General features: G+C 41.6%; 1 protein-coding gene across 2 annotated transcripts in view; it reads right to left on the reverse strand.

Moving 5' to 3' along the window:
- Positions 1-3,073: 3,073 nt before the first annotated feature.
- Positions 3,074-20,977, reverse strand: part of Syt14 (synaptotagmin 14) — a 173,475-nt gene continuing 155,571 nt past the window's right edge. Inside the window, exons 7-9 of one of the 2 annotated variants that reach the window (XM_005348901.3) lie at positions 13,405-13,594; positions 10,769-10,825; positions 3,074-9,568 (exon numbers count right to left, since the gene is read on the reverse strand). In XM_005348901.3, coding sequence (XP_005348958.1) covers positions 9,255-9,568; positions 10,769-10,825; positions 13,405-13,594 — 561 coding nt within the window. In that variant the 3' untranslated portion in view covers positions 3,074-9,254. The remainder of the gene's footprint in view (positions 9,569-10,768; positions 10,826-13,404; positions 13,595-20,977) is intronic. The other variant, XM_005348902.3, reaches the window with a different exon arrangement.

The following is a 20,977-nucleotide window of genomic DNA, read 5'->3' on the forward strand; positions in this document are numbered from 1 at the left end:
CAAGCAGCCATATGCTCAGCTATAGCCAGCACCAACCGCTGGACATAGGGGATTCTCTTAAGAGGAATCCAGTCTGGCCATCAAGGTACCTCTAGCTTTTGAGGAGCCCAGGCAATGCCGTGTAAACTGAGAAATTGTTCCTGTTGTAAGATGCATAAAATGGAAGACTAGTCAGTCTCCTAGGGTCACTTAGCTCCAGGCAGCTAGATATGCAGCAACAGAAAACCAGAGAAGGGAGTGGAAAAGAAATCACAGTATGATATCCATAAGGGAATACTGCTTAACCACAGAAATGAATGATCTTCAAGGCCTTTGCTTAGTGGAAGTAGCTGAAGACAGCAGACTGCATGTTTCTGCTAGAGCAACTGCGAACAGTCCAAGGTGAGGAAGAGACACAGGACATGTCTTGTAGGTGTGATTATGCATTACCAAAGGGGCTTATTTGTCAAAGGAACACAGGTAACACTGGTACCTGCCAAGGCATGTGACCGTTAATTACTGTTCAGTCACTCAACACCAGAGAAACAGCAGACAGCATAACTTAAAGACGCAGGACTAGAGTGAGCACAGCTGAGAACAAGCGGTGGCTCACGGTCCTGGTGGAGGAGAGGGACCACCTGCGTGAGCAGTGTTCATCACGGAAGCCCTTCACACCCTACAGAGACTTTCTGGGGTGCAGTCTGGCTGCCTCTTTCATCAGTATTGCAGTTTAAACTCAGGGGCTCCCGTAGTCCTGGCAAATTCTCTACAATGAGGAACACCCTTGGTGTCTTCAATTATTTTACAGTTCTAGTAACAGAGAGTTGGACATATACTATGACATTTTCCGACTGAGCTTCATCCCAAAACATGTTTTTAATGCTGTCTTTGTAACAGGTATCAGTTAAGCTATATGCTTCAGGTATGTAACACTCTGGCAAATGTGAAATTTGGTTAGAACCAAAAGATTTAAACCAGTCAGTCAAAAACCAAAAGGATAGACATTCATAATGAGGGACAGCAAAGATGTTGACATCACAGACTGAGACAGGAGACGTCTCAGCAGGGGACCTGGAAGGCAGGACACACGGGCAGCAGGCTTGTCAGAAGGCCCCAGTGCAGCACAGTCCGGCTGTGTGAAGAGGATGCATGGGAAATGAGCATCTCTCCACCACGCAGGAAGAGGCGGAATGAGAACTTCACAGAATGTATCAGGGAGTGCCAGGGGATGAGCCCAGCCACCCACCCAGTGTCACAGTTCCACGCTTCGTCAGCCACATTTTCAGGTCTGAAAGCTTGAAACCTCCCTGAGTTCCCTGGCTTCTGTTCAACATGGCCAGAGCGTGGATATCCTTACTCATGCTTAAAAAGGAAGAGCAAGCGAGGTCTGGAGGCTTAGGTAGAGACAGGCAGATTCTTGTGCCTGCTGGCCAGCCACCTTACCTGTGAGATCTGCTCCTCAACTTGCAGGGTGCTCAGCTACAGACACTAGGACTTTGCAGATTTCTCCAGACAATGACAGAATCACTCAACAGCACCTTTCTCAGACACACAACATGTTAAGTCAATTCATGACTGCTATTTATCCCCTTTTGTGTGGCATTTAATTACTTCACATTTAGTAATTTATACTTTTATAATTCATTCTCATGCACCAGCCAAACAAATATTCCATATTTTTACTAAGGTCTCATAATTTTAAGTTGGCAATGACTTTATTTTCAAATAAGAAACATTAAGGAATATTTGGATAGTCTTGCGAATGAAGAATTGACTTAAATATTGTTTGGCATGCTGGAGATTAAAGGAGTTACAAGCAACTTGCAATTAAGATGTAACTTTCCGAGTAACATGCTGTGGTGATAAATGTATCTTTTAATAGTAGAAAATGATAACTTACCACCTTTCTAGTGAGACCGCAGAAGGGCCAACTCTCTGCTGGATTTTCACCTTTTCTCTATTGTAATTCTCTGGAAAGAGGAAGTCATGACTCATATGCATAGTTTCTAAGTACCAAATAACTAACAAATCAACCCCAATTGAGGCATTGTTTAGAATTTAGAAACTTTGAGAACACTGATAAGCAAATCTTTGGGGTGGGAGAATTAACCAGTGGATACTAGGAAAAGATACAAAGCACTTTGCTGTCACTGAGGAGCATGTTATGAATATATTTATTTTGAGAAGAAATGCATTTCCACTGTGTAGAATAAATTACTCCTTACAACAAGAAAAGAGAAAAAAGAAAGAAAGGAAGGAAGGAAGGAAAGAAAGAAAAAAGAAAGAAAGAAAGAAAGAAAGAAAGAAAGAAAGAAAGAAAGAAAAAAAAAGGAAACCAGACCAAGTAGGTACTGGTTGGTGCTCCACTACCTCAAAAAGCCAAAGAAAAAGAAAAGGCTGGTCAGCTGATGGAACTCAGGATTCAGAGACAACCAATCAGAAATAAGGTGATGTAGCAACCTCAGTAACCTCAGTTGCTGTCAGACTAAAGCACCAAATACTTAAGTATTTGTTAAACTGGTTGTTATCCTGGAAACAAAAAAGACACGGTAAAGTAATATGAAAAGAACCTGAACTCGGGGGCTTTGGCAGACAGTATACTGTATACTGCTGCCTTTAGAAAGGGCTTGTTCACAGGAATCCACGGGAGTGAGGACAGCCGCGGCCAAGGGAAGACAAAGCTGGGTGATGGGATCCATGCCACATTCCAGCTAAGGGGCTCAGCTTGTCCAAACAACTTACTCCTTTCTTGATTTATATGAACTTTCAAGGAATCATTTTAAAATGTTTGCCTGGAGTCTTCTTCAGTGGTCATATTTGACTCCCAGTGAAAAAAATATGATCCAAATATTTTGACAAAAGTATTTCATAGCCTATATGATTCTTTTCAAACCCAATCTTGGGGACATCCAGACCTACTTGATATTTGTATAGGGAAATGACATTAGCTCATTCTGCGTAACAGCCATGTTGACACTTCGTTGCCAGCGAGAATTAGGGATGAATTTTATGTATTATCATCAAAGAAGATGGATGTTTTTCCATTCCACGTGAGTGCTAAAATTGGAACACTTTTTTTTTTTTACAAAAACGTGAAGAAAAATAACATTTAATGCACACAAAAATTTATTCTCTGGAAAATTGAACTGCCATTAAAATATCCGTGGACTGGTGTAGTTTTAACATTTTTACACACAGATCAGCAATTTCTTTATGTAATACAATTATACAAAAGGGAGAAGGCACCGTGAGAGTCGGTGTAGAGAGCACAAAGGAAGGTATGAGAGTTAAAGGCAACGACGCACAGCGCCACTCCAGCAACACGAAGGCGGTTCGGTCGTCCACGCTACAGAAGGATGGCTCACACACTTGTCAGCGTCTAGTTTTGATCAAGTGCATATAAACACGTGACAACAGCACAACACTGCTGATGACCACATGGACATACTATGTACACGAGAAGGTCCACGCACGGGTGAGAGTCGCTAGCAAACAGGTTAGAGAGTTGAGACACAGGAATCACCAATAGGCAGCACATTTCTTCGGGTTGGTTGAGACAACTCTGCTCACAGAGCAGTTAAATGTTACCATTCGGTTACACTTATTATTAGAAAAATAAGTAAGAAAGCTCCGTAGAAACTAGACTATAAGGAAGCTTCTTGCCTCAAAAACTGAAAGAAAGGAAGAGAGGATGGGGAAGAGAGTAAGGAAAGGGGATACTGAATAAAAAGACCCACTGATTCTGAGTTTTTCTGTAAAAATTGCATTAGTTTGAGAAGCAAAGTCCCAGTGCAGAGGTACCAAGCAGTGATGAACCTCTTAAGTTTTAGAAAAAGACTAGGTCCAACACTTAACAGATTCTTAAAATTCATAGCTCAAGCACTGAGAGACAGTTCTGATACACCACTGTACGTCGGAAGTCAGGATCAAGTCCAGCCAAGTTGCTGGGACGTGGCAGTCGCTGCCAGCTGAGGCCAAGGCTGTCCCTTCTCTGTCAGCTTGAAGGTGCCTCGGGATTGCGGTTTTGTTTCATCAGAAAGTTATTGAAACAAAACTATATAGACGGATAATAAGTGAATTTTTAAAATATGTTATTTCCATACCTTTTCTCATGGTAAACTCAAATTACTTGTGAGTCCTGCCACACATTTCCAGCTGTGCTTGAAATAATCCCAACACTTGAGGACAGTGTCAGTACACTTGTCAAAGCTGTCCTGGTTTCCTCTCAGCCAGGAAATGACAGTGCATCACAGGACATAGTAATATCCCCAGTTATTTATCCTACAAAACTGCCAGAAAGACATCATCACCTCTAAAAAGGCCTTTCTTTAACTTTATGGTATTAGCTTTAGTTTTGCATTTTTGGAAATCATTTTCTTAAAGCCACATGAGAGAGATTAGGAGGACAAAGTGAGACACAATGGCCTCAGATTTTTCATTCCCGAGAAGCTGCCCTCCTCACAATGACTCAGAAACTACAGACCTTACCACTGCTGCACTAAGACTTTATCTATGGGTACGAAACTGCTGCCAACAACTGCAGATAAGAAACAAAGTGTTATGTCCCAGACTGCTCGGGTAGAACTTCCTGGGGAGCTCATTCAGACCTAGACTCTCAGGCTTTTCCTTTACACCCCTGAACAGAATCTTTGGACAGAACCTAGAGAGAATTCTTAGGTACATTACAAACTGGGGGTCACTTCTGTGCTTTCTGGGGTTCTTGGTGGGAGTCCACCTCCTATGTTTTCTCATTGTCTAGTACTAGTGTCAAACTTGGGGTTCACTTTCCTACTCAATGCCAGCCCCTGCACAGGTCTTTCTCTAACCTCGTATCTTATGGGAAGACATCATTCAATGCCAGTCTCAATACCTTAGCACACAGGATCGTGAGGGAGGACTGTCCATCCAACTTGTAGCCCCAGCGGGGATGCTCATACATATACATTAAAGGGAGAAAGAGAACTCAGTCAGTGAACAGTATTCATGAACGGTAGTGCCGACTCTACCAAAGAGATTTCATTCATCAGTACTTGCTGTGTGCAATTACTAACAATGGAGGGAAGGAAGCTAGGTGTGTGTTCTGTGTAATATCAACAAAACACAAACGTGTGCAGAAAGGCAGCAATCTCTCCTCTGACTCCAACATGAGTGTGGGTTAGCAGATAGCCTGCCATTTCACAGGGTAGGAAAGTGTATACAGATAATGAAAATAACTTGGTCAAGAAGAACAACAGAATTAATATATTGTCAGAATACAAGTACAGTGTAGACACAGCAAACAAATCTCAAGTCCTTAAAAATAAAAATCACCCCCAAATTATGATACCTAAATACCATTTGTCCTGAGAAGGCAAGCCCCTCAGCTGTCCCGTGAAGGCAAGTCCCTCGGCTGTCCCGTGAAGGCAAGTCCCTCGGCTGTCCCGAGAAGGCAAGCCCTCGGCTGTCCTGAGAAGGCAAGTCCCTCGGCTGTCCCGAGAAGGCAAGTCCCTCAAGCCCCTCAAGCCCCTGATGCCCCTGAAGCCCCTCAAGCCCCTCAGCTGTCTTTTCGCTCTCTACTCTCTCAGGCCTATCTCTGCCGTTCAGATAAGCTGGACAGAAATTGCCCCAGCACAATGCTGCTTTTTTTCGCCCATAATAAAGAGGGTGAAGATACAATGTGCATAAGTGGGCTTGGAGTGACCCCAGTTCTACTGTGGTTCACTTAAAAGAGAGGCAACCTTAGGGGGTTCAGCTCAGGTCCCCCAGCAGCAGCTTCTTCAGAGAAAACACTAGTGATGCTATTTGCCTCTTAATATGTTGTGAGAATCAAATAAACAACCAATTATTGTCTCAGTTCTTGACTGTTATAGCTGTAAGATTGTCAGCGCTGTAGCGTGTTTGAAGGGCTTCACTACATGCCCCACCTTGTCTCAGCCTCAGACTGTCGGTGACAATGACAGGGATGGTCACTGTCCAGTGGCAGATGAGGAGGAAGAAATGGATTATAAAGAGAGTAAGAGAAAGAAACTTAGGAATAACAACCAGGAATGTAAATTTTTCTATGAATTCTCCAGTCTATGGACATAAATATTTCTGCTAATGAACTTTGTGTCTTTTCTATTGATAGCTGAACAAGGATTTTGAAAAAACTGGTTGGTGACCACTGGTCTTCTACCAAAGTATACTTTAAACAACTCTCCTGTTTCTTAACACCCTAGAAAGCTATGATAACATTTGTATTCCTCATTGTCAAGGACAGCCTAGACTGTTTTTGCTTGTTTAGTGATGTGGTCAGACTCCTAGGCACTGATCACTCTCCTAGCCCAGGAGGAAGCGGTGATGTAACACAGAGAGCTGTGTTTTGCACAGATCAGATCTGACCCCAGCCAACACTCAACTTCACAGTAGCACAGTCATCCAGGCAGTTTAAGTATTTTTTCTTTTTCTTAAAACATGGTCTAAGAAATAACTTTTGTTAGTCAACACAGTACTGAGAACTCATCAACATGCAGTGAGATAATATGCAGCTGTAATTTCAATACAAGGTGGTTGGTACTCGGGCTCCACAATTACAGAAGCTTGCTTCTGAGGTCAGACAATACTGCGCTCCTGGACAGCAGCCCACAGCCACACTGAGGAAGCTGAGACTACCCCATATTCCAGTCAGCTGTGGAGTCTGGATATTTCATTTGCTTTTAGCAAGACAGTAAGAGTGTAGACTGTCATTTTCAAGATTCTGAGTCAACATCTGTGACTCAGATAATTTGGGAAAGTATTTACGTTAAATCACAGAAGAGAAAAAGATGCATATTTGTGTATCTGTGGCAGAATGGCAGCATTTGGCTCTAAACCTAATATCACATTTAGAAATTTTACAGAGGAGAAACAGCAGCCCATGGCCTGCAGAGAAACGCCTTGCTGTCGGGTTATGTGGAAAGGCGGTACCTTTGCCTTTGCATGTGCGCAGCACACTGTGTTGTGTGTGCAGTTACAGGCACACCCAATTTATAATCATTGAGGACTTGGAAAATGGACAGAGGGTGGGAGGTCTGTTCCTGAAGTTAGAGAAGACTGAAATCACTTTCCAGGTCGTACATGAAGGGACACCTACACCAGACACCCCTGAGGATCTTTGGGAGTACATACAGTTCTGGGCAGTCTCCAGAAAGGAGGTTGGACAAGTAACAGGTTTTCCTCTCCACACAGTGAAAGCACAGAGCTGGTCTTATAATGTCCAACTGAACTTTGTCACAAACAAGACCAGTGACTTTGTTAGGAAGACAGCAGTTGTTAGTCACGCGGGTGACTGTTTCAAAGCAGGTAAAAGCTCACTTAGCATCAAATGCCTGCACCCAATTTTCAGAGTAACCTATAGCCTTCTTCACATTTTGCCTTACTATGTTCTTCAATAACACTTAAAAAAATAACAAAAGAAAGAAAGAAAGAACACTCCCTCTCCCCAAAGCAGTCTTGGAATGCTCACTAGTCGAGTGGTAGAAGGGCCTTTTCTTTTTATTTTGGTGGTGAACCTGGCCTTCAGTGGCTGAGCCATATCCCCAGCCCTAACGCTGTCTTTTTAATGCTACTTTTTTTTAAACATACCTTTTTTGTTTTTGAAAGTTCTCACTCTGTAGTCCAGGATGGTTTGGCTAGTGTCAAACTCACAGCAATCCTCCTGTCTCAGCCTCCCAAGTACTAGCATTACAGGGATAAGCCACTATGCTGGGCTCTGAAATTTCTGCCTTTTAACTAACTTCATGCTTCCTGTCTGTATGTTTTCCTCTTAAGATGCTGTGTCTGAAAGCACAGAGATGCCTTCTTTTAAGCTAAAATGTAGGTGCTCAAAGCCTTCCGGGTGTGTTTAAGGCCTTTCAGTACTACTACATTCTTACCAGCCAGTGTGCAGCTCTGCTAGTCTGGGTTGGTGAATTCTAGCTCACAGTAACAGTAGAGTGCTCAGCTGGGATCGGAACCGCGACACAACTTTTCATCAGTTGGTAAATAACACATTTTTGTCAGGTTGAACGAGGAATGTGAAAGAGCAGAAGGAAAACCATTTCACGGATACAACATGCTCTAGTAAAGCATAAACATACCATTTCTGTCAGGTAAGAAGGAAAACTAAAGGAAAATAGCTTCTGTTATATCCAATTGGCCTATGATTTCTAAATATGAAGACAAGACCAGAAAGTGCTCAACCATGAGGAGGCCAGCAAGCTCGCTGCCTCCCACGCTGCAGAGTGCGGCATTGGCATGGCAGTCGAGGGCTTCACTCCTGTGAGTGCTGAAGGCCAAGTTTGCAAATACGGCTTCCCAGCTGTGTAAGCAAGGTCAACTTGCATGAAAGGCACAGGGTGACATCACACTGAAGACGTCACAAAATACAGCACAAGTCACTAGAACACAGAGATCTCAGAATGCTCCTAACTGTATTAAAGCTGAGAACCACAAAGAAATCGGAGTGAATAAGGACCCCAGGAGCCTGTTCCGATGCTGCCTGCAGGGTCAACACTAGGAACAGATAGTCAAAACTCCTTTAACTAGAATGCCTTCCATTTGCAACAATTACCCACCATGCCTGCCATATCACACAGCTGCGAAAACTGATCATAAAAGCGATTCCAAATGAGAGTTTGCTCTACCATATTCAACATTGGGACACAGAGTACACAAAGGACTCGACCATAAAGTTATGAAGTTTCTGCAGTACAGTCAGAAAAGTTTGCAAGGGACCAATGGGGCATAGTCTCTTTGGAATAAATAAATAAATAAATAAATAAATAAATAAATAAATAAATAAATAAATAAATAAAAGCAAAGGCAAACTTCAAAGAAACCAAGCTTAAACTTTGCTTCGGGGAATTTTGCACTTGGGTTTAGTACTATAAGAAAGACTGAGGCACAGAGAGAACACATCTGAGATGAAACTATCATCAGCGTGAACGAGCCTGGAGATGTGACCGTGATCACTGAGCTTCATCCAAGGACTGGCCGACATAACACTTTATGGGTAGTATGTGGACGATGATATGCAGTGCTACAATGGAAATTTTGGTTTAAAAACCACAATCACCACAAAATTCCTAGCTTTTTCACTAAATAAAATAAAATTCAAATCAAAAGCATGTACTTCAATTTCTGGAGGACTGCTGGATACTGACAAGTTTCTTGGTTTCTCACAGAGCTCTACCAGAGACAAAGCCCCGTTCCCTCAGCTCAGCACTGATGGTCCTTCCCGAAGAGTGGAGCATTGTGGCAGGGTGTTGACGAGGACTCTTGAGAGAGCAGCTCCTTGCTCAGGACTCCAGCAGGGCATGCCACCTGCATACTTGCTGTCCCTTGGACTCCTTCATCGCAGTCCAGTGTCTGAGCTCCTCCTCCCCAGAGCTGTTGAGACCTAAGGAAATCCAGCCTATCATCTCCTTTCTTTTCATGCTGCGCTTGTTATACACAGACAGTATCAGAGTCACATCAGAAAGTTGAAACAAGGCCACTTGAAAAACAAAAGTTTCCTTGTACACCGGGTTTGGCTGCCCTCTGCGGGTGGATGTCTTGCACTTGGACATCTCTTGGCCCATGGAATTCAGCAGTGTTAATTTAACATATGTATCTGAAGGAAGAAAACCAACACACCACAAATATCATTTGAGACAAACTGACAGTTTTCTAATGATAAAAGCCAAGATGAGGTAGTCAGGCTTTATAAGGATATGGTGTATACCATGTTGGATGGAAACTGAACTAACTCAGCTTTGATGCAGATGCTTATTAAATATGGGACAAGTATAGAGAATGCTAAGTTGGCTGAAATATAGCCTCACTGTTTCTAGGAATGGAATTTAAAGGTATACCTCATAATCCTTCCTTCCCCCTCCCACCCCTCATCAGCCTCCCCAGCCTCCCCTGGCCATCACCACCCTATTTCACTCCACTAAGCGGAACATCATAGCATCAATAGACACTTAGCAAGCTCAGTTAGCCACGACACTACAGCATTCCACTGTTCTCAGAGAAGAGAGTCAACAAACAAATAGAGATGGAGGCAGATGGAGAGGAGGAGGAGGGAGACAAGAACGCAAAGGTGACACTGAAACAGCTTAAGATGAAATGTCAAAAGAATCTCTGCATGGATGTGGTTTTAAAATACACATTGAAAATATTCAAGGGTCCAAATGAAGCCAAATGTCTTAAAGGGAATCAATGTTTAGCAAACCAAGTACAACTTTCTTTCAGTTTCATGCAAGAGTACATTTAATGTGCTTTTTGGGGGGTTGGATATGGACAGTTAAATACTATTGGGTTTCTTTCAGGCATAATTTAATGTAAAATTTTAAGAATGATATTTTAATTATTTTCATCAATTGCAAAGACACTGGCATGACGTTTAGTGTACAGAGTGAAATGTAACACTTAAAGGCCTTTTTACATGGGAGATATATTCTCTTTAAAGACTTTCCAAGTCTGTTAGACTCATGCAAATGGTCTCAGCATGTTGATCCATCATGTGTACTTTATATCACAATTAAAGATAATTGCAATGGTTTCATGAGATATCTGTTTCTATCATAAATCAAACTACAAAGAAATAAAAAATAACTTATCTTAAAAGTTTTGCTCATTTGTTGATATTCTGAATACCATCATCCATAATCAGAGATAAAGTCTAAGTTAGTTTTATTTAAAATACCACAGATAAAAATGTGCATTGTTTTGGAAACCAACATGGTGGACAGTCTCACTGCTGGCAAGTTTTAGGGCATTTTGTTTTGCATGAAAAGACAACATCCAATTAGCCTCTACAGGAACTCACCTCGGATTATATAAACCTGTCCACCTATCAAGTGTTTTAGACAACAGAACAGTCCATCTGACAACAGGGGGTGGAAAGCAGTAAAAGAAATAATGACCAGATGTCAATCGTTGGGTGAAAGAGGGTCAAAGTTCAGAATTAAAGAGGAAACACTGTGCACTTGAGTGGAAAACACAAAACTTTAGCATTTTAATTCAAGTAGAGGGTTGAACAAAGGGCTGTTTCAAGGAATGAAAAAAATTTAACATCATTGTGTAATCCTAAACAAAAATTACACTGTTTTAAGAGGGGGACATATTTATAATGGTATCTTCTTGGTCTAAAGCACATTGAACATATAGAATCATGCAAACTATCAGGCTATAAAAGATTGGATACAATCATTATAGATCACTACTATTGTGCTACATTTTAATTTTACCCATGCAACATTTAGTATTTCAAATAGTCTGATTACTCCCAATATAATCAAGAACTCAGTTATGCAAAACGAAATGCGACTATCAGAATACGTGCTTGTGAGTGCTGCTCCTGTTTCTCGGGGGGAGTCTTAGGTTACCCGGCTTACAGCAGTTCAGACCCCGAGTATCAGTGAAGGGCTATAATCTACAGTTTGGGACATGCTGACACAACTGTCTTCAGTTTTGCTCAGCAGCTATCTGGCATGTCTTTTACAAATGCTTTACCCTCATATCACTATTTCAAAAGCTGGCTTCACTTATTTACTAGTGACTTCCTAGCTAACAACACTGACCAACCGGAGGCTGAGGATCTGATTCTAAAGTATTGGCAACTTCTCTCACCCCTCTGCCCCAAGGACAGACTCCATGCAGGCACACAGCAGTCTTAACGCGCTTCCTATCCACCCCTGCATCTGCTCCCTTCATTCTGACTCCCTGTGCTGCTTCTAGGCCACACTATCATTTCATTTTGCTACTTCTGACATGTCCAGTTAAGAATTTGTCAACGTTTATTGAACAGCCATCTTAAGTGGGAGGCACAGACTGACTGACGTGCATCTTTGTCTCGTGGTGCAGTGTTACGCGGTCATTGGGTGTGTGCCTTGTGTTCAGATAAAGCACATGCGGTTGTCATGACCTCACAAGCTCACATGTGTTCAGGCTCTCTCCAGCCCCTTGTGGAGAGAGTCTCAGTGTGTTTGCACTCCCTAGCCTGCTTGGTCTCAGTAGGTCCTTTCACTCACTCCGTTTCCTTTGAGATGAGAGAGTGGATGGTACTAATGCACTTTCATGTACCTTCGTCAGATCTGATTCTCACAATTACCCTGTAAAAGATAGAAACTTAACTTTACCTATTAAGAAACAGCCCTGCAGGGTCAGGCCATTTGTCTATGGAGGTTACAATTTTTCTCTTTAGATATCTCTTTTAAAATTTTGAATTATTATTCTGTGTATGTGTGAGTGTTTACCTACATGCTTGTCTGTGCACTGTGTGTGTATCTGGTGCCTGCAGAGGCCATAAGAGTGGACTGGATCCCTTGGAACTAGAGCGCTGGACGGTTGGGAACTACCATGTGGGTGCTGGGATTAAACTGAGTTCTCTGGAAGAACAGCCAGGGCTCTTCACTGCCGAGCCATCTCTTTAGCCTTGCCCTCCAGGCTTCTCAATTTAGGGATAGATGTATTCTGTGACGCATGTCCCAACACTTCTTGGCATAAACCTATTATCTTTTAATGATGTCTCACCTGCATTGAACAATGGATTTTTATGGCATTTAAAAGCAAAATTAATGTAAAGGATAGAAAAAGCTCTCCCTCCACCTGCACCCTGATTAACAGCGTATTAAGGAAGTCTCTTAGAAATCCGTAAACAAATTTAAGCTATTAATCACTCACAATTTCTATTCAGAGTTTCAGTCAGGGCATGAACAGGTTTAATCTATAGAAATTTAGAGGAGCTGGCTCACAGACATCAACAGTAGAGCGGGGCGGGACAATTTCTCTGCACCTTCCACACCTACTCTCATCTTCAGAGGAGAGGACAGGGACGGTCAGAGCAGACAAATGGCCCTCACTCCACTCAGTCTTGATCTCATTTGTACTGGGAAGAAAAGGCAGCTGGTTGTGTAGGGTGATGATTTTGTTTTTTACTTTTGTGTGGTGCTGTGCTAAAACCTAGGCCTGCACATGCTAGGCACATGCTGCCCACTCAACTACATCTGTAACACCTATGATTTCACAGAAGAAAATTTGAGAAAATATTTTCTTCATGAGGTGTTAAGGGTAAAGGAAGGGAAATACAGAAGTAGATACATTAGTTCAGAATACTGCACACGGACAGGAAATACGACACTAATCTCTAACTAACAGAAGCTGCATGTATTTCTTTCATTGTGAATAGTAGTCACTTTTTCAAGTCCTGTAACTTCTGACATTAAAAGATAATGGCTATAGTAGGGATAATTTATTCTGCAGACCATGAAAACTTAAAATTTCTGTTCCCATACAATTAATATTTTGAATTTCACATTTTCTACTTCCCAAATGACTGGAAATAGAAAACATGAAACAGACTGGCTGATGATTCAGTGTTTCATTGTGATTGGTTAAGACTAAAATGATGTGAGGCCCCTAAGTGCAGAAAGCATTAAGTAAACATAATTGGTTTTCACTCACTGGGTGGTCTGTTTGCTGCCAGGTTTTTGAAGTGGCTGCCTTTGATGACTTCTGCTGATAGCCGTCCGGTGGTGGCATTGTAAAGGAGCCCAATGAGGATCTCTGGAACGGAGCCGTGTTCAAGGGACTGACAGGAGGATGTACTTTCACCACAGGACACTTCTGACAAGCTCACCTGGGAGTCACAGCCCTGGAGAGCAAATGTGAAATTGTTACAGTATTTTACAAAACACAGATCATAAAGTGTACCATTGGCTGGGTGTGGTGGACAGCACGCAGGATGCAGAGGCGGGCTGCTCTCTTTTGTCTAGATGATGAGCTGCAGGTCAGCCAGAGCTATGGTGAGACCCTGCCTCAAACACCACCACCATCAACTACAACAATAGAAATAAAATGGCAGTGCTGTGTATATTGAAATTACATCAAGAAAAAGACAAGGGTGGGAACACACATCATACTCCCAAACACTCAATTAGAAATAGTCTGTAGACATTTCAGTCAAGTAATAGATGATATTCCTGCAATAAACTCTATTTATTTATTTTAATCATTCATTCATTCATCCATTCATTCATTCCCGTGTGCCTGTGCCCGTGCCCACACAAATGCATGTGGTCAGTATGTTCTGAAAGTCACAGGGCAGCCAGCAGGGCTGGTCTCTCCTTCCGCTGTGTGCCCATGGATTGAACTCAGGTCGTCAAGCTGTCAGCACAGAAGCCTTTACCCACTGAGCCATCTCAACAATTCAACAGTTTCTTCAACGTATGCATGGTAATGAGAGTTATCAACCTTAAAACATGGGTGTGAATTTAGATTTATTTACAGTAAACATCTCAACTATATTCTTAAAGACAAAGATTGGCATGTGTTGATAAATAAACAAAATTATCTGCCATTCTTATGCCAATATCTAAAATAGAGAGGCAGAAAAGTAAAAAAATAGTAAAATTTACTATGCACACATAACCATAAGAAAACTGATGTAGCTGCATGTTTCCTTGAAAACTAGACCATCATCAGAGGTGAATAAGTGCACTTAGTGAAGACTATGTGTTTAGTTTTTAGGAAAACAGAAAAATTTCAAATTTGTAAGCATTTTGTAAAGTGAGTTAAAGACAGAAAGCAAAGACCCTGTAACATTAAGGAGAAACACGCACCAGTGGCACAGCAGCCTCTCTCTCAGTGCCTGGCCCTGTGGGCAGGGGAGGGGCACAGCAGCCTCTCTCTCAGTGCCTGGCCCTGTGGGCAGGGGAGGGGCATAGCAGCCTCTCTCTCTCAGTGCCTGGCCCTGTGGGCAGGGGAGGGGCATAGCAGCCTCTCTCTCAGTGCCTGGCTCTGTGGGCAGGGGAGGATGCAGAAAGGATGTGGGAGATGGGCACATCACAGACAGTGAGGTCAGACTGTGGACCTAGCACAGCACGCCCAACAGCAGAGCAGAAGCCTTTCCTTATAGTAATAAAGCAAGCCATGATAAAATGCAAATGAGGAACAATTTCATGGTATGCTATTTTTGTTTATTTGTTTGTTTGCTTGCTTTTCAAGACAGGGCTGATCTTTGTAACAGCCCTGACTGTTCTGGAACTCACTCTAAAGACCAGGCTGTCCTTGAACTCATAGAGATCCCCCTGTCCCTGCCTTCTGAGTGCTGGGATTAAAGTCATGTATCACCACCCCCCAGCTCATAGTATGCTTTTCAATCAAATAGAAATAACAAAGTATTTTCTAGAAGAACAAAAGACCTATGATATATTTGACTACATTTCTAAGTAATTCTTGAGAAAGCAAATGGTATTGAGAATGAGATAATTAACTGATTGAAAGGATGAACAGAAATGGATAAATTTCTGGATGGTTCAACGAGAGAAGAGAGTGAGCGCACTGCATATTCTGCAGATCGTGAGTACATGAGAGGGCCGCACAAACAGCTCCCAACTAATCTGAAATTTGGATGGAACGGACACATCTTAGAGAATAACAGCTAACAGAAGGCACACTAGAAGAGACAGAATATCCCAACCGAACTTGTAACCAAAAACTTTTAAAAAATACACAGAACAAGACATTTTAGCTGTGACAGCTTCCCTTGTGAATTAAAACTGATAACATTCCTTTTTCCCAAACACATTCAGACAGTGAAGAAGAAACAGCCCTTAGCTGCCCATGTACTGAGAATCTAACAACCCCTTAGAAAGAAGGCTTAGGATAGACTTAAAAAGAATAAGAATCACAGGAGTTGCTCATTTGTGAACCTCGACTTAAAATTCCTAAATCCACCATTAGCAGACAAAACCTATCAACCTGCAATTTAAAAATTTGCACTGGTGGGAGCAGGCTGAGCGTTAGCACACACAAGGCTCTATAGCCACTCTGCAGCACACGGAAACCGGGTGTGGCAGCACGCACCTGTGGAGGCAGGAAGATCAGAAAAGGTCAGGGCTGTGCTTGGTTACGCAGTGAATTCCAGGCCAACAAGAGATTTGGTCTCAAAAAACCCTGTAGCTCATTTCCCTTTTGACACTGTCACCACCGTGATGTACCTTTACAGTCAGAGAAAGTCCTAGTCTTAATAAACAACAATAAAATAATTGAAGTCATCACAATTTAGGAGTGGGGAAGACTGCCCACCAGACAATCAAATACAAAGGAAATTTGAACAAATTCACAGACAAACTGCAGTTGCACAAAAAGTAAAATTTGAAAATATTCACATTGTAAATATATCAGCAACACACCTGAAAATGAAAGTAGCATTGATAGAACTGGACACGGTGGCTCATGCCTGCACCCCAGCACTGCGGAGGAGGCTGAACCAGGTGGACTGCAAACTCCAGACTAGCCTAGTGTACACAGAGAGTTCTGTGCTAGCCAAAGCTACATTGTGAAATCTTGTCTCAAACAACCAACAAAAAATACAAGCAACGCATTTGTCACAACATAAAACATAAAATATCTAGCATATAATAAATGACACGCTAGCCTGCAAGGTATCTGCAGAAAACATGAGCATTGCTGAGAATGAAAAGTGCTCTACCAGGTAAGCTCAGCAAATGTGTGAGAGTTATTTAACCGTGTTCTTCCCTTATCATCTACAGAGTAAATACAATTCCATTAAAAATCTCAACAGACGTCTTCACATTTTCTTGGCTTCATTAGCAATCAGGGAAATGGAAGTTCAAATTCTGGGGTGACAATAAACAGAGGGTGTGGTGATATTTTGTTTGTACTCTAACAAATAATGCTTGCCTGAAGATCCGAGGAAGGGGTAGCCATTAGGTAACCATAGAGGTCTGGAGGTCTGTGCAGACAGACAGGAAGTGATATAGCTGGGCAGAGAGAGGAAGTCATAAGCCTAGGTGGAGAGAAGAGTGAGTTCTGTCACTCTGTGGGGGCTGGGAGTCGTAGAGGTAAAGTCTCCAGGGGCTGCTCTGCCTTTCTGATCCTTCAGCTGTCATCCTCTAACGTCTGTCTCCGGGTTTTTATATTAATACCAGTTAGCACTCGTCAACAATCGGCACCCAACCTTTTGGCACGAATTCACAAAAAGACCACTTGCCTGGGGCTTTGCAGACACTGGTATGTGCGAGAATTCCCGCTAGAGACACTGCCCCGCCAGCTAGGTTTTCTTTTCTTTTTTTCCCCAAGCCTCTGATGGAGTTTGGGATTTTCCTGTTGTAGCTTCTCTAAAACAGTCTCCAGCTGCCACCCCAAACTCCAGAAGCACCTGGGCTTCTAATGTCACAGAGCTTACCTGGCCTAGACTGGCTGGCTCTGCCTTCAGACAGCTCCTGCCACAAGCACTCAGCTCAGTGCTACAGGCTAGCAGCTGTCCTCAGGCTGACTGTGCACCGCCTGTGTTCTTCACACAGACGTGCTATGTGGTGGCAGTCACATGCTCCAACATCGGCAGATTTGGAGAGACAATTGGGAAGTCTTAAAAGGGGGAAATTAGTTAAAAAGTTTTTTTCCCCACATTAAAAAATGGGAAACACAATTTTGATGGAGAGAACTAGGTCTCTGTACGATTACGCAATACATGATATAAAATTGGAATAATTAAATCAATTAAATGAAGGGATAATCAACTTAACTGGGATTGACATGTTAATTATCCAAAAGTCAGAATTATGAGCTAGTCTCATGATATTAATGGATTTTATGGAACCTCTCAACAAAGTTACCTATTTTGCAATAGGCAGAAAGAGTTGATTTGAATGTTGAAACCACTGAATTGATATCATATAATATAGAACTGATTTTATTATTTATTCAGTTACAAGAAATAATCAGGAAGAGGAATCATCCCATATATATAACACACATCTGATCCCATATGGGTCTGCCAGGCCATCTAGCACAAGGTAATGAAGAATTTATCAACTATTGATTGTAAGTGTGCTGAAGGCCTCAGAATTTCATTAAAAACATCATGTCAATAGCAAAAGTTAAAAAAAAAAAGACTTTTCCATCATGTGGCAACAAACCAAGGAAATTATAAGGAAGTGTCCTACTTGTTCTTTATACAACCAAACACCACTACCTGCAGGAAGTAACCCAAAGGTCCTCAAAGGAATCAAATCTGGCAGATGGATGCGTTCCAATTTGTAGAATTTGGAAAACTAAAATATGTATACCATACCATCGATACCTATTCAGGTTTTCAATGGGCAACTGCTTTGAATTCAGAAAAGGCTGATTCGGTAATCACACATTTGCTAGAAGTTATGGCTATCCAGGATATACCTGTACAAATAAAGACAGACAATGGTCTAGCATGTCTCTAATAAAATAAAACAGGTTTTTGCTTTTTACAATAGAAAGCATATTACAGGCATATGACATAATCCTACATGACAAGCAGTTGTAGAAAGCTCAAATTGAACTCTAAAGGATAAACTAAATAAACAGAAAGGGGTAATAAAGACCATCAAGAAATAGATTGCACAATGCCTTATTAACTTTGAGTTTTCCAAATGCTAACGAGAAAGGAACAACAGTTGCAGAGAGACATTGGATAGTAGGAAAAAACTAAAGAATTAAATCAGCTGATATACTTTAAAGATGTATTGAACTCAGAATGGAAACCAGGACATGTGCTATGTTGGAGAAGAGGTTTTGCTTTTGTTTCCAAAGAAGAAGAAAAGCTATGGATACCATCAAAATTTATAAAGATTTGATTTGAATGAGAGACCTCTTAACTGAAGAGGTGATAGTTCATGAAGCAGCATGGCCATTTGGTCTAAATTCACCTATAAAACTGACAAATGCTTCTCAATTGATCAGATAAAACTCGCCAAAAGGGAACCTTTCCAAAATTAGGGTTGGGGAAGGGTTTTGGTTTTGTCTTTTCAGGAGCATAAAGGCTTCCAGCTGAGGAATCTGAGGACAACCAGACAAATGAGACATCTGAAGAAAAAGGACAAATCATCCAGAAAAAATGTTCCATGAAAAGGAGTAAATAGGCCTATTGGTATATCACATTTCCAACAGGATAAAATTTCATAAACCTTCCCAAATGTTTGTTTCTGCTGTTCTCTACAGACATATAACGCAAATGGTCTTTTTATAGTCCCAGTCCAGTTAAAAATTAAAGATGGCTTTGGAGTTAGAGCATGGGTCTCTCCTTCTCTAAACCCAAGCATGCTTGTTAAAGTAAAATCCAAAATCTGTGTCTCATGTCAGAAGAGCCATATGATATGGAAGAGAAGAAAAACAAAAATTTAGGGACTATTGTATTGCCACTAATCTCATAATCCTTTGTTTTTATTTTGATTCTTTAAGGCTTTTCTTAAGATATAAATATTATTTCCAAGTTTATAAGGTTAATATACACATATCTTTTATATATAATCTTAAACTGTTTGTCATGATATTAATGATCATATAAAGTACTAGTCTCAGAAAACGGCTTCATCTACCTTCCTATATGTGATTTCGGGTTTGAGTGCCTATCAGGTAAGAGGGAATTCAGTTTTTGTACTCTGGATGCACATAACCAATAGTGATCCTTTAACCTTTTTGAGACCTACTGCATATGACATTTAAAATAAGTTTTCTGCAGTGAACCAAGACCATGCCTTGAAATCTCTAAAAGGAGAATGAGGCCCCACAATGATGATCCCTCCAGGACTATGATAATACCACTAAGCTGAAAATACCACCTAAATATTGGCTTTGTTCTACAAACTGCTCAGGAGAATTTCGAGTTGGCTAGCTAGCTGAGATGATACAGCCTCACAGATTACTCTAGCCAGGACTTTAGACAAGTCTGTACTTTCCCACTATGCAGAGACTGGACAGCAAATGATGCTGTGTTCTGCAGGAATCATGCAGTGAGATTTCATCTGATATGGCAGAAGGCTGACGCACCAGAACAAACATTCTGATGGAGGCAAACCCAGCTCGCAGGGGGCTGGGCCTACCACCTTTTACATATTGACTGATTCTCACAGTGGATCTCTTGTGAAACCATTAGCACTCTCCCTTGGTGTAAGATTCAGCAGAGTATGGATTATTGGGCACAATTCTTTCTCATGAATGGGTATATTGAGTCATCCCCCCCAAATCTGTGGGACTTCCAGTGGAAAATTTAGCCAAGCACTCAATAACCTTGGTTCCCACAGTCTAATCTCCACTTTTTTTTTGTTCCCTGAGATGAATTAGAAGCCACCTCCCTGCAACTATCTTCCATTTGGCAGGACATGCAATTAGGAAAGGATTCTTTCATATAGATCACATTTGGAACCTTCAAAGATAAAGGGACATCCAAGCTCAGAGAATTGCCTTTATTTTGCTTGTATATATACACTAAAAGCTTTACAGAATTAAAAGGGAACAGAAGAAGAATAAAGAAATGGACACAGAAAAGTATGTAGTATAGGAGAGTTCATTTCACCCTCAGATTTAAGTCCTGTGCTTGCTGTGAGTCTTCTTCTGGACCCTGAGAGGGACTGAGGCTTGCCCTCAGAGCTGTAGTGATGAGGCCAACAGGCCTGCTGTTCATCCTGCCCGGCTCCTGCATGGCTAGGTTAGTCCCGGAAATAATAACATGGAAACTGTATTCATTTAAACAGCCTCTTACTGGCTAACTCTCACATCTTGATTAACCCATATCTATTAATGTGTGTAGCACTACGAGGTAGTGGCTTACCGGGAAGATTCTAGCCTATATCCGTCTTGGGTCGAAGAATCATGGTGTCTGACTCACTTCCCTTCTTCCCAGCATTCTGTTCTGTCTACTCCACCCACCTATGTTCTGACCTATCAGGCCAAGCAGTTTATTTATTAATTAACCAATGAAAGCAACACATAAAAAGAAGACCCACCTACATCACAGAGGTCTCCAATAAAATGGTACATCTTAACAATTAACCCAAATTTTTCTTTTCAGGATCCCCTAAAGATGCTGCTGTCCTCCAACAGCAGGAAGAACACAATGCCCACATTACCAAGAGATGGGGTGGATGGTTTTTGGTCTTTCATTGGGTTATAAATATTTGCCACTGTTTAAGGGAATTGGTTCAAAGGTGTTATTGGTAATAGTCTGGAAAAAATAGATTCAGAGTTCCTGTTTGGA

This window comes from Microtus ochrogaster, chromosome 6 (genome assembly GCF_000317375.1).
Source record: "Microtus ochrogaster isolate Prairie Vole_2 chromosome 6, MicOch1.0, whole genome shotgun sequence".
In the NCBI taxonomy this organism is placed as follows: Eukaryota; Metazoa; Chordata; class Mammalia; order Rodentia; family Cricetidae; genus Microtus; species Microtus ochrogaster.